Source organism: Mixophyes fleayi, chromosome 2 (genome assembly GCF_038048845.1).
Source record: "Mixophyes fleayi isolate aMixFle1 chromosome 2, aMixFle1.hap1, whole genome shotgun sequence".
In the NCBI taxonomy this organism is placed as follows: Eukaryota; Metazoa; Chordata; class Amphibia; order Anura; family Limnodynastidae; genus Mixophyes; species Mixophyes fleayi.
In genome coordinates, this window is record NC_134403.1 from 326320552 (window position 1) to 326334786 (window position 14235).

A 14235-nucleotide genomic window follows, 5' to 3' on the forward strand; every position below is an offset into this window, starting at 1 on the left:
ACGTGCGACCCATACATCATTGCCCTGAGACAGTCAGAGATGCTGCATGAGTAAACGACACAAGAGATATCAATAGTGTGAAATCTAGGTTTTCTTTAGTAACAGAATGGAGTTGCACAGTGATAGATCATCAATAAGATGTACATAAAACGTGAACTCAAAATTCATCATTATAAAACTGAAAGGTGTTCCATTAACTCCTACTTGCTCCTGTCATCAGCTTACGTTTCAATCTTCTCACCTAAGCATCCGCAAATGGGCTATTTCTTCCCTGTAGAGATCGTCCAATTGTTGCATTCTTCTTGCTGTTTCAGAGTCCAGCCAAGTCAACCTTCCAAGTAACAGTAAACAAGTTTAATGCACAGGATATTTTATAACAAATATACCCAATTTCCTTTTTGCTAAAACCAGATACTATGGCACACACAATCAAAATACCAGATTTATTCTAGTGCCAAGACATGTTAAAGGGAAGCACAAGGCATTCTGATCATATTGTAAGAGAGTTGGTTAATTGTCAATGATTTCTACTTCTATTGAGTGCAGTGTAGACGGATATGTAATGTATTCATGGGTATGCCATAACAGGCCGCATTGTCAGAAGAAATTAGAGGTAATATGACATTTCTTCGAATATGAAATAATAGAGTAAAGAAAACTATATTTTATATGGAAAAAAGATTTTACGAAGATTATTTTTGTAAATGTGCTTAAGATTCAAGTTGCAATTTCAATAATAACATTGTCATACAGATAAAAATCATGCAGCAAGGGAAATGTGATTCATGTATTTATCACGTTTCTGGAAAGACCTGGTAAAAGGAGACATCTGTGCCCAAAAATTCTCAATATATGGAGATATACTTTGATATGCATTGGATTATCGATTACAGAGGACTGGATTCCTGCATCAGTTTGCTGTATGGTGGGTGTATGTATGTTTCCCCAATTAGATAATATTAGCGGGTTGCAAAAAAAAAAAAATCACCACACAATTAACTCATATGCATTGTTCTCTCTTAATGTACAAGCTGTGTGCAAGGAAATTTAAAATAGAAAATTTGCATACATACCACAGTAGTTGTGGCTGACTACGAAGTTCTTATCTAGTGAATAGTGAAGGTAGCTCAGACTTCTCAAATTATAAATTGATAGTTTTTACCTTATTGGTAGATCTAACAATGCTTAAAGGGTTAATACTTGCTTTTACAAGGTATAATTTGTCATAAATGCAGTTGCTGTCTCATGTGACCGAATGACTCAATCAAACAAAAATGTTTCTTAAAATATTCCAAATGTTAAATATTCCAAATATTATTATTATTGCAGATTTGAAAGGTGCCAAAGTGCTACGCAGCACCATACAGCAGGGAAAACAGTACATACATAAAACAGGAACATACAAGGTAGACAAAATAAATGCATTCTAAGTGGAAGATTGCAGAGCTAAAACGAGAAGCAAATGTGGCTCAGAGTGAAGATTGGGACAGTTATGAGGATACATTAGTGTGAATAGTGTTATCAGGGATAACAAATAACATATAAACTTAAAGAAACAGCACGAGGAAGAGTGGGGCAAAGAATATTATAAAGGACAACAAATCTCTATGTCATGCTATGTCTCTAGTGATTTTCCAGAGTTATATTGCATTTGGAACGAGGCACAAGAAAACTATCCGATGGAGCCCTTCCCAATGATCAGAGCAGCTCTTGTGTGTCTACAAGGCAGAGGTGGCTGGTATCTCTGAAGTCAAAAAATATTGTCCAAAAATAGTATACGTGACCGCTTCTAAAAAGCAGGTGTCCATCAATTTAAATTATGCTTCATATTCAGTTTAAACCTGTGTGCATGGTATGCATTCATCAAGATTTGACATTTGTGGCATAAAATAAGGGTGGAATGGTGTCTGTTAAAAGTTTGTGTTTGCCCCTTTTCCTGTGCTACACTACTTTGGAAGCCTGCCTCTGAAATGCACCCACATTGTATGTAATAATCATAAGGGTTTCCACATACCATATAATAAATATCTTTTACTCATTACCGAGAACAAAAAAAAAGGATGAACACCGACAAAGTGTAAAGCTTCACTAAAGACTGTGAGCAGTAATGTGTTCCATCACAACAACCAATAAACCATGCGATTTTCACTCTCTCCTGCAGCCAAACGCATGGAGAATGGAACACAAGCAGAGGAAAACTGCCTGGGTGCACACAGCCTTACACTCTCAGTAACATCTAGTGCAGGGTGCGCACAGCCTTACACTCTCAGTAACATCTAGTGCAGGGTGCGCACAGACTTACACTCTCAGTAACATCTAGTGCAGGGTGCGCACAGCCTTACACTCTCAGTAACATCTAGTGCAGGGTGCGCACAGACTTACACTCTCAGTAACATCTAGTGCAGGGTGCGCACAGACTTACACTCTCAGTAACATCTAGTGCAGGGTGCGCACAGCCTTACACTCTCAGTAACATCTAGTGCAGGGTGCACACAGCCTTACACTCTCAGTAACATCTAGTGCAGGGTGCACACAGCCTTACACTCTCAGTAACATCTAGTGCAGGGTGCACACAGCCTTACACTCTCAGTAACATCTAGTGCAGGGTGCGCACAGCCTTACACTCTCAGTAACATCTAGTGCAGGGTGCACACAGCCTTACACTCTCAGTAACATCTAGTGCAGGGTACGCACAGACTTACACTCTCAGTAACATCTAGTGCAGGGTGCACACAGCCTTACACTCTCAGTAACATCTAGTGCAGGGTGCGCACAGCCTTACACTCTCAGTAACATCTAGTGCAGGGTGCGCACAGACTTACACTCTCAGTAACATCTAGTGCAGGGTGCGCACAGCCTTACACTCTCAGTAACATCTAGTGCAGGGTGCGCACAGACTTACACTCTCAGTAACATCTAGTGCAGGGTGCGCACAGACTTACACTCTCAGTAACATCTAGTGCAGGGTGCGCACAGCCTTACACTCTCAGTAACATCTAGTGCAGGGTGCACACAGCCTTACACTCTCAGTAACATCTAGTGCAGGGTGCACACAGCCTTACACTCTCAGTAACATCTAGTGCAGGGTGCACACAGCCTTACACTCTCAGTAACATCTAGTGCAGGGTGCGCACAGACTTACACTCTCAGTAACATCTAGTGCAGGGTGCACACAGCCTTACACTCTCAGTAACATCTAGTGCAGGGTGCACACAGCCTTACACTCTCAGTAACATCTAGTGCAGGGTGCACACAGCCTTACACTCTCAGTAACATCTAGTGCAGGGTGCGCACAGACTTACACTCTCAGTAACATCTAGTGCAGGGTGCGCACAGCCTTACACTCTCAGTAACATCTAGTGCAGGGTGCACACAGCCTTACACTCTCAGTAACATCTAGTGCAGGGTGCACACAGCCTTACACTCTCAGTAACATCTAGTGCAGGGTGCACACAGCCTTACACTCTCAGTAACATCTAGTGCAGGGTGCACACAGCCTTACACTCTCAGTAACATCTAGTGCAGGGTGCACACAGCCTTACACTCTCAGTAACATCTGTTTGCATTTCAGCAACTCATTCACTTTGCTTGAGCTTTTATCTCATAATTTCAATAATCTGTATTATTTTATGTTTGACAATTAACGAGATTTAGACAAATATATTATATTGGACACTTTGGCGGCAGTGTTCAGTTTGTGAAGAATTTTCAACAAAAAAACCCAAAAAAAAAACAAAGCAAACACAAATACCTCAAAGCCTCTCTTGTCCTGGCTTCCTCCTTTTCAGTCTCCTTTGCATTCAAAGCATCACTTTGATCCAATTTTCTAGATGGAGAAACATTCAACCTTTTGCTTTCTCTCTCCCAGTTAACCCTACAGTAAGAATAGTGGTTAGTGTAAGGTTAAGGTCTATGTGTAAAGTCTAGGTATAAATCATTAGGGTAGCACCCATATTACCTTAAGAACAACACCAGTAAGTCTTAAAAAATGTTTTACTCCTTTGTTCCTCAATACTCTTACAAATGAGATGATCAATTTGAGGAGGGGGGGGGCATAGAGCCAGCCTTCTATTTCTTATTTCTTTTATTATGTGTAAGTGTGAATGTCTGAGGTTTTATCGGCATAAAAAAAAAAAAAAAGGAGGAAATATTACATATAGATTATATAATAGAAAGTGGTTTATAGCTTGGACACACTAACTTTGTGTATAGTTAATCATGTGTACCCAGTAATTTTATTAAATACAATACAGGCTGTATGACCAGAAGCAGCATAAGTGTGACTGTACACGAATATATTATTTCTGTACCTTTTGGGGGAGGCTGGAGGAGATGTTGGGTTTGGAGGCACCCAAGGAGTTTTCCTCTCTCTGACAATGGGCTGATTCTGCTTCAGCTTGAATGCCACAGTTTTCTCCTGAAAATGGGCAGGTTGTGTGAGGTCTGTCTTTCGAGACTGTCGGAATACCTAGAGGATCATATACAGAGTATGTCTTCATGTCTAGTAGAGTGGTTGATAATTGTCATTCGCTCAGATTCACAGCAACATACACTATGACCATCCTAGTCTGTAACACTTAGGCAGATAGACATAATCTGTCTACTGTAACACAGTAGACAGATATGCAGAATATATAAACATCTGGGAAAATGTATTATCATTATCAGGTACTCCATATGTCTTTAAAGGATAATTTAGAAAGAAGATTAGTTAAAAAAAAAAAAAAACAAAGGAGAAGGATATGTGAAGAAATATGTTAATTGACAATTAAAAAACATTGGTTGAGATGGGTCTTGTTTTTTTTTGTATTTTCAAGTAAAAATGGTTACCTTTCCATTCATCCCTCCATGGCTGCACTTACTATAGGGTCTGTACCCAACCAGTTAGATTTACTCCTGGGCTGGGTAACTATAGCTTGTACTACAACAAGCCTATAGCCTGAAGCAAATAAATACAGAGAACTCCATTCTGCTGCTTTACTTAGTTCCTCTGTTGTGGTCTGTGTCTTCTCTGCATAAGAGACTATGATCCTAGTAGAGTGGGCTTTCAGGATACCTGGGGGCAGTTTCTCTTTGCTTTAACGATACAACCCGTAAAACATCTTCCTAGTGTGCCCTTACTTGGAGGTTGCCCCTTATGCATACCTTCCAGAATAATAATTATTCAGTTTGCCTCTATAACTTGGTAAGTGCTCTCAAGAAGCATAAAGTGTACCGAGCACTTTCCTGAGTCTACCAGAATATGTTGAAGTGGTAATGTTTCTGACCTCCTGGACAGTATTAAGGACCCCATTTTTAGAAGCCTTTGTTTCGCAAATTTAGCCCACAATCTGAGGCACAGACTATGCCGATGCAGGTGACTTAGTGGACCTTCCAATAGTAGATTGGGCCTGACTGGCACTGGACAGGGCACTTCAACAACCATATTTACCGATTGAGAGAACAGTCTGCAATTACTTCTGCCTTCTCTTAATTTTTGTATTACAGGCATCCAAGGAAAGACATAGCCCAGGCTGAAGTCCCAGGGCCCTGTCAGGGAATCCACGCTCTCCACTGCTGAACATTTTCTCCTTGAAAAAGAAACGTTTCTATTTGTCATTGAGGCCATGAGGTCTATTTAAAGAGTCCCATATTTGTCCACTATGAGCTGAAGGAACTTCCCATCTCCTGGATGTATTCTGCTCCTGGTCAGGAAGTCTGCCACCGCATTGTTCTCCGAACAACATGAATGGACGAGATTTAGGTGGTACCTTTTGCTCTGTCCATTGAAGATTTTTTTTGCTTCTGTCACCATTGACCAACTTTTTCTACCTCCTTAATCACTGATGCAATACACCACCGATCTGTGCTTGCATCCATTGCTAGACAAAGATAATAAGCCTTTCAGACTTCTTAAGTGTTCCCAGTATTCTGTCGGTTGTCACCCTCTCAGAAACAGATTTGCTTTTGCTCTCAGGTGGATTCAGTTGTCCAGAGGACCTCTTTTCCATTTTCTCTAAATCTCTCTCATAATGAATTGGGCCCAATATAGTACTTTGATCATCAATAAAAACAATACCCGCACCACCACGCAAGTTTTTACAGATGACCACTTTTGTTTCGATAGCTCTGACTGTTGTCCTTATTTTTACTATTCTCTCTGAGCCAGTGAGACTGAACCTCACTTTGAATCTATAACCCCTCCCAAAAAAAGCCTTGTTGTGCAATGCATTAAATTCCTTTTTTTCTCATTGATAATCCATCCATAATTTTGGAGAGTTTTAATAACTTGTACTGTGTACTGGTGGACCTGTAGCCATGAGTAGCCTTTCACTTTAATGTAATTCAGGGAAAGGGTATAGCTCGATCCATTGCATCATCAGAAGAGGAATTAGGACTACCAAAAACTTGGTAAAGGTGCAGGGAGCTGTAGGAAGTATAAAGAAGAGGCATGTGAATTGAAAGTGCCAATTTAGGACACAACACCGGTGATACCGCTGGTGTACTTTTTAAATAGTGATATACAGAAAAGCATCCTTTAAATCTATGGAGGTCCTGAAATCCCCTGGTTCGGAGGACACAGGACAGACCTTCAACAGAAACTTCACTGCTTTGCTGAAGCTATACCAGAGATACAATACCCTCCTGGAACCCCCTGAACTTTTTCTTGTTAGGAACAAATAGAAACAAACAACTGTCCCTCTTTAATCTAGGGGGAAATATCTGAAATTACATTATTGTTGATTATGATTAACTCCATGCTCAAAGAACAACCTTCTTCCCCTCACCTTTCTGCTGTGGTCTGAGACTAAAAAATAATCGTACCTTTTTTGGTCTACCATGAAGTCCAGTAAATAGCTATTGTACATAATTTGTAGCACCCATAGATGTCCAGCTATTCAGGTCCAGATTGTTTTAAACAGAACAAGCCTTTCTCATACCAGCTGATATCCTGTCCTCTGTATCGCCCTTATTTCATTGTGAAGAGTATTTATTATGTCTATGTATAGCCACAAAAATTGTGTCAAATTTGTCCTCCTTAGTTTCTTCTAGCTTGCCTTTTGTCTGGTAGTTGCTGTTCTTTAATAATCATGTCCTTATTTTGATACAAATAAATTTACCTACAAGGCAGGAAATTAGAGTCTTCTACAATATTCAGAGTTTTTCCCTCATATCTTTTTTACAAGTATCAATAATATCAGAAACAAAAGGTAGACATCTCATCCTTGAAATCCTCCGATTCCTTGCTTGAGGACCAGTTAAACCAGGAGGTGGAGAAAACCTGAAAAAACAGTTTCCCCATGGACCTCAAGATCTAGAATGAACATTTTAATACTTGGATGTGTTTTAATCCCTCTGTAGCAGCAAACGTGTCCTCCATTGTCTTTTTCATACATTTAAAAAGCTCTGTATACTGTTCAGGAGGTTGGGCCTGTTGAATTTTCTCCTTTTGTTTACAATTAACACAAATGGCTTGTGAGCAATCCGCAGGTAACAGACTGGGCAGGATCTATTTTTAACTTCATCAGATGAGAACCAGGACTAAGAGCAAAACAAGCACAAAAAATAAAATATTCTAAACTAAATAAGAAAATAAAATTTTGAAGTCATAAATAAAACGGGGAGGGGTGGGGAGTTTTCTTTAGGGTTTATCCTGTGGAAGTGCAAAGTGGCTTTTTAGCTGCTGCTACAGCTTCATGACTGTTAAGGATTCACAGCAAAGCACAGTCGATATTTAAATCAAGCATGCTTGTAAGCAGCCATATCACCTCCATATAGAGGGCTGACTTCCCTGCTCCTGCAAAGAGATTCAAAATTTCCTTCCACCATGGCTCTTCCAGAGAACCGTATACAGGTGCAGGACAGCCACTGCCCTGTCCCGTGATGGGTCAGCCACCATCCTTGCCGGCAAGGGATTCCACTAAACAGAAACACCAAAGGAAGACAAATCTAACAGGAAATGCTTGCCTTCAGCTAGGAAAGACAACATCACAGAGAAGGAGGGGGGTATCCTTAAATACTACTAATGCAAACATCTTTCCTGTCTAGCCCTCAGCAAGTATGAATATTAACTCTACAGTAGCAGTTTCTATGGAGGGATGAAATGGGGAAACTGCTTAAAGGGAGGTGTGTGTGTGACAACATAAAAACGATTGGGAAGTACTTTTGTATGTTGTCCTATTTCATACCCATATGATTACTTAAGGCAAAAGGAAGCACTAAGTAAAAGAGCAATATACTGAATAGAATGAACAGTAGTTTTGTTACATTTTGTACCTTTGGTCTCTGCGGAAGCAGCACTCCCTTGCTCCTGTTCTGTCCAACACCCTTCCTAGGCAAACCTTTTAGACGACTAGCTTGAATTAACGCTTCTAGTCCTGACCGGATGGCCTCTCGCCTCTCTGGTGTAGTAAGTTCTTGCACCAACTTAGGCTCTGTGTGGGTTGCACCATTCAGTGATTCTGGAGGATTATCTACATAAGACAACATAATAGCTTTTTGAAGTATGAAATATAATGTTGTACACAAACTGGGTAAAGGTTGTCAATATTACAGGGCAAGACATTCAAAAAATGCATTTTATGTGTAGCCAGGCTGAGTAGCAACAATATAATAGGGGAGTAACAGTACTGTTTTCAAACTTTATAGCAATAGAAGGGTCAAAAAAAAAAAAAAATAGCCTTCTTTAAAATCTAAAACAAATTTAGGAAATAGTACAAAATTACACACACTTCATTTTGGATAAACTACATTTTTTTAGATGGACCAAAGCAAGAGGACCTTCACAAATCAAGTCACACCCTCATCTCACATTTGAGTGTTCATATGGCACGATATCAAGTACTAGTAACGCATGTAGCCCAGCACAACTAGGAAGTCTTTGTCGATTACGAACTGAACAGTTACAGTGCATCTATAGGGCTAGAAGCCCTAATCTTGTATATAAGATTGTATTTATTTTATATATAAACACTAGTGAAGTATAAATGCACTGCATATCACCCATGATATTTCCTCAAAGAAAAAAAAAAAATAAAGGATAATTTTTTAATCTAGTATGATGTATTAAGGTTTATATTTTAAAAGCACTTATTCGATGCTATGCAAAAATTTCTACAAAATGGGTGTACAATTTCCCAAGAAGCTCTAGACATTTATGCATTATTTGCACAGGTGACTATGCACACAACAGTGAAAACACACTGGCTATATTCCACATTGCACTGAAGCACCCACATTCCTTCCTTAGTAGTGATGGGAAAAGCACTGCATTCAGGTACAACTGTCATCACCCGTATAATGCACCAGCTGCAACAAATTTTCCTGCATTTTTACAAATCAACTAATAGGACAGATGAACTAAACAGATTTTAATTTGTCAAGCAATAAGGACAATTGTATTTACCAAGAACAAGTTGTCTGCTTACACGTGTCCAGTTCTCTTTATGGGGTGCTGTTTCTTTGTAGACAGGTTGGAAGCAACTTAACGCTCTCACAGGTGACCTAATATTGTTAGAATCCTTTACAGTGGGTGGTGATCTACTTGCCATAATATTAGGTGACTTCTTTTCACGGGAAGATATTTTATCTTCAAGAAGAGTATCCAAGTCCTAGATGGAAGACAGCATAGGTTAATTTAATTTGTAGCACAGAGCTACAAAAAGTCACTAGCTGAGGATAGGCAAGATCCCCAACAGGCAATGTGCACTACATTTAGATGGATCACAAAAGACACAGGCTAGAGCTTTCCAGTTATCAGCAAATATCTCTGCAATACTTTCTGGTAAGTCAAGACAATGGTTTTGAACACACGAATAAGGTGGTGATCAACAGAAACTGATATTTACAAGTATTAAGAATAAAATTGAGTCCGTACAATGTATAGAAAAGGTCATTACCTTAGTTGCAGCAATCGGACATAGAGGGTTTCTTTCAATAACAAGTTAGGTAGTTTCAAAGCATGCATCTGATGAGGATTTGTAGAAAACCAGCTTTAAAAATTATATATATATATATATATACACACACACTATCTCCTTTTCAAAGGCTCTATGGAGATTACAAGAATGGGATTTTAATACTTATGTTAAATCCTTTCCTCAGAGTCCATTTGGGGATACTAAAACAACGGGCATATAGCGAGTCTCTAATACAGTTTGGGCATTTTAAATATGGCACTAAAAGTCTATAGAGATTTCACAGTCATCAGCAAATCGTCCAAGTGAGGTGGAGCCCGGTAAACAAAATTGGGCTGGAAAGAGGGAATCATGCGCAATACAGCCCCGGCGTCATTGAAAACCAGGAGAGCGAACGGCAAGAAAGAATACCAATTTCAGAAACACTCATTGCGGAAGCAATTGCGAGGAGAAAAAACACTTTCCAAGTCAAGAACCAGAACTCAACCGTCTCAAACAGTTCAAAAGGAGAAGTCAGTAGAACCATGTCCAGGTCCCAAGGTGCTGTGGGGGGCAAAAAAAGGGGGTATGGATGCAACTACGAAATCCCCGGCAGATGCTCTGAAGTAGATCAAAAGGGCCGACAGCTGGACCTTCAAAGATTTGAGCCGGAGTCCCGTATCAAATCCATCCTGCAAAAGAAGCCAGGAATCTGGAGAGCTGCAATGCCGCTGTATGAGAGGACCTCTGCTAAGCCAGCGGACTTACGTTCGCCATACTCTTTTGTATATACGGACGAGGACCGGCCTTCTGGTCCTTAACATGGTATCTACCACGCGAGAGGAAAGATTTCTGGACCTCCAGTCTTGCTTCAACAGCCCTGATGCCACCCTGTCGAATGACATATGCAAAGACAGTGGCATTGTCCGACTGACGATCCCCACAGAATCGACTGAGCCCTCTGCGAGTAGCATGGCATGGAGCTCCAAGATGTTTATTTGGAGACGCTTCCCAAGCTGAGCAGAGACCCTTCCCACCCCCGCAGCCTGATATCACCAGTATCACGGAGCAAAGGACCTGCCCGCTGTAAAGTGGTCCTTTACCAACCAGCAACGGAGAGAGACACACGTCTCGAGAGACAACGGGAGGGCCTGAGAGGCCAGCTCAAGATGGGATCTGGACCAGTTGAACAAGAGGTCCCACCAAGAATGGAACTAACCATACAGGAGTGTTTCAAATGTGTAGACCATCTTCCCCATCAGCTTCATACAGAGAAGGATTGAAGGGCGACTTTTATCCAGGACTCCCCTCGACCACGGCCTGCAGCGAGCGCATCTTGCTGTCTGGAAGGAACACCTTCTGCGCTCTGGTGTCGAAGATAAGGCTGAGGAATAGCATCTGCTAACTGAGAACCAACTGGAAATTCTGGAAGATCAGGATCCAGCTGTGCTGTTCCAGCACCCTGATAGTCAGAGAGGTAGATGGGATCAAAGGATCAGAGTCAATTCCGTCTTTAAGAGCAAGTTGTTCAGATAGGGGATGATGGATACGTAACTGTGCAGCCACTAGCATCCTGATCTAAGTAAAAACCAGAGGTGTCGTGGCAAGGCTGAACGGAAGCGCCCTGAATTTAAAATAGGAGTCCCCAAATGCAAGTCGAAGAACCGACAATCTGTCCACCCAGATCGGCACATGGAGACAGGCATCCCGGACATCGATTGATGCCAGGAACTCGTCCGGTTCAAACCCGTTGATCATTGACCTCATGAACACAATGTGAAACCTGTTTACCCAGAGCTGTAGATTCAGGGCCTTCAGGTTGAGAATGGGACAAAATGAGCCATCTGGCTTGTGAACCAGAAAGAGGTTTGAATAGATATCTTTACCCCGCTGACCAGCCAGGACCTGGCAAATAACACCACGGCAAGAGGTGAATCGTCTTCTCACCTTGATTCACATAAGAGGTGTTGAAGAAACAGCAAGGGGTTGGAACATTAAGGTCTATCATGTACCCCTACCATGTGACTTCCGTGATCCACCGATCTTGAGAGGAAGCCTGCCATTGGTTCTGAAACAACAACAACAACAACAGGCGCCACAACAAAAAAATCCATCCTTGCAGGGAACCATACAATAGATATACCGTACATAAAAACATGGTAGGTAGATCAAAGATTACTTTCATTGGTAACAATCCAACCACGTTCCTCCAAATGTTACTTAAACATATTAATGTGGTAACCCTTGAGATGTAACATTGTGCAGGAGGTTGTCTGAGTAATGTAACACTCACTCAGACATTGGTGATAGAATGCCAGGGTTGCAATTGCCTAGTTGGAAATGATAATGGCAACAGAGGACAACCTGAAGTGAAGACGGAAAAAAAACCCAGTACCCATTGTACATGCTGATCTAACAAATCTCCAACGATACAACAAGATGGCAATATGCAGCAAAACGTTCACAAAATACATCAAATTCCCTTGGGACACACACCGGACAACAAACCTCAATTAAAATACACACTGGACTTTAGAATGGGCTAGAAGTTTTTGCCTTTCTTGCAAACATGAAATTAATAAAAATATACATCCCTTTGGTCCAAAGGTCACCCAAGAAGGTCATTTTGGTTTGAATACACAGGGAATACTCATCAATATTGGTTACCAGCAAGAACAATTCACTTTGGAATTGCATAAGAAGGCGCTCCAGTTTCAGAGCTGTACATAATGAATGAGAAAGATTTATCCTCCAGTAGAATATTTTTAACCCGGGTGGTCTCCAGCAGGTCATTTTTAAGCTGTGTGGTCACCGAATTCCTAAATGGTTGCACCGCTCGGACAAATTAAAACACTATGTCAATGCCCTAAAACTGAACACCACTTAATATGTTAAAAAATAGACTGTTAGCTACCTCGACTTGCTGGAGAATTGAGATGATCATGTTTGTGGAAGTGGGATCACTTCCAGACTCAAGCTTTGCAGTGCAGAGAGACAACTGGCGAATGAGATGTCCAAGCTCCTTGTAGAGAGAAGGGATCTGCTGCTCACCACGTTCACTCAGCTGGGTAATAAACATTTGCAGGGCCCGAATGGCTCCTCTGTGAGCAGCAGCCAGCCTAGACATGGTACGAGACTAATAAAACACATAAGTATCACATACTATTACAGCAACAAAAACAAACAAAAACAAAACTAAAATAACAATCAAATACAAATTTCTACAGTAATATACTTGACTTGCATACAATGTAAGACATGTCCCAAAGTGGTTTGAGATGGACAGCACACCAAATCTTACTTTATGTCAGTCTCAATTAACAGCCGAACATTTCTAATCAGATGGGATTTGTCTTTGTGCCTATATCCTTTGCAATTTGTGACCAGACAGCACTAAAACTACCTAGTTGTCAATGAAAACTTATTTGTTCACTTCATTCATTCTACATCAGTTTGCATTCTTACCTTCTTTGTGTGTTTGATTTTCTGAGGGCTTAGTTTCTCTAAATCTTCATGGATTTCTTTTACCTATTTAATATAAAGTTAAAAAAAAAAAAAAGAAATAGAATTCAGTTAAGCAAACTTTTACCTTTCTGTACTATACACTGCCTAATCTCTAAAGGAAAGCCTCATGTGACATTGTGGGAATAATAATACACTACACCAGAGAACGGCAGATAAAGAAACAGCATGCAGTAGAGACCCACAACCCTTTGTGGGACAGGAGCAGGACAAAAGCACTCTGGGCAGTTCAACTACACAACATTTTAATGTATACATGGACACCGCTTTATAATCAGTAGAAAAACAAACCATTCTCTCTGCCATAGCACAACTCCTTATGTCCAATGACTATCAGCAATGGCATTTTAACCATTTCACAAACAAACTAAACGCAGCTAATTTAGTTACTTGCAATGAATTTATGCTGCTACGCTTTACTGACAAATTATTACAGTTGTGTTAGCTATAGGGTCATTGTCCTGTTCACTAAACTTAAAGAACAACTCCAACCAAACCGAAAGATCCAGTTTGGGTGGAGTGTTTTAAGTTGAACAATAACATTGAAGATTATTTACTTGGTGTCTGGCATTTGATAATACCATTTCTTGTTTCAAACTGGTAAGTATATCGCATACGTACCCACGATTATGTTCAATCGTACCAAAGCACATCGTATCGCTTGATTTGATTTTATAAACTGACTAAAAATCATTATCAACGATGGAACGATGTCAGGCAAATGTGTAAGTGTGTATTGACTCCCAACCAACAGTGTAGACAGATCTCCATAGAGTATGCAGAGTCACAATCTTTTCAGCAGATGGTTATGAGAGAAGAAGATAAATCCTGTAGGTGT

At 40.5% G+C, this 14235-nt stretch overlaps 1 protein-coding gene across 2 annotated transcripts in view; it reads right to left on the minus strand.

Annotated features, from left to right (window-relative positions):
* KIAA0753 (KIAA0753 ortholog) overlaps positions 1-14235 on the minus strand; it is a 34906-nt gene that overhangs the window by 16074 nt on the left and 4597 nt on the right. For both annotated transcript variants that reach the window (XM_075196783.1, XM_075196782.1), the window contains exons 5-11: positions 13341-13403; positions 12790-13011; positions 9386-9590; positions 8257-8453; positions 4311-4468; positions 3752-3874; positions 242-331 (exon numbers count right to left, since the gene is read on the minus strand). In XM_075196783.1, the coding sequence (XP_075052884.1) occupies positions 242-331; positions 3752-3874; positions 4311-4468; positions 8257-8453; positions 9386-9590; positions 12790-13011; positions 13341-13403 (1058 nt within the window). The remainder of the gene's footprint in view (positions 1-241; positions 332-3751; positions 3875-4310; positions 4469-8256; positions 8454-9385; positions 9591-12789; positions 13012-13340; positions 13404-14235) is intronic.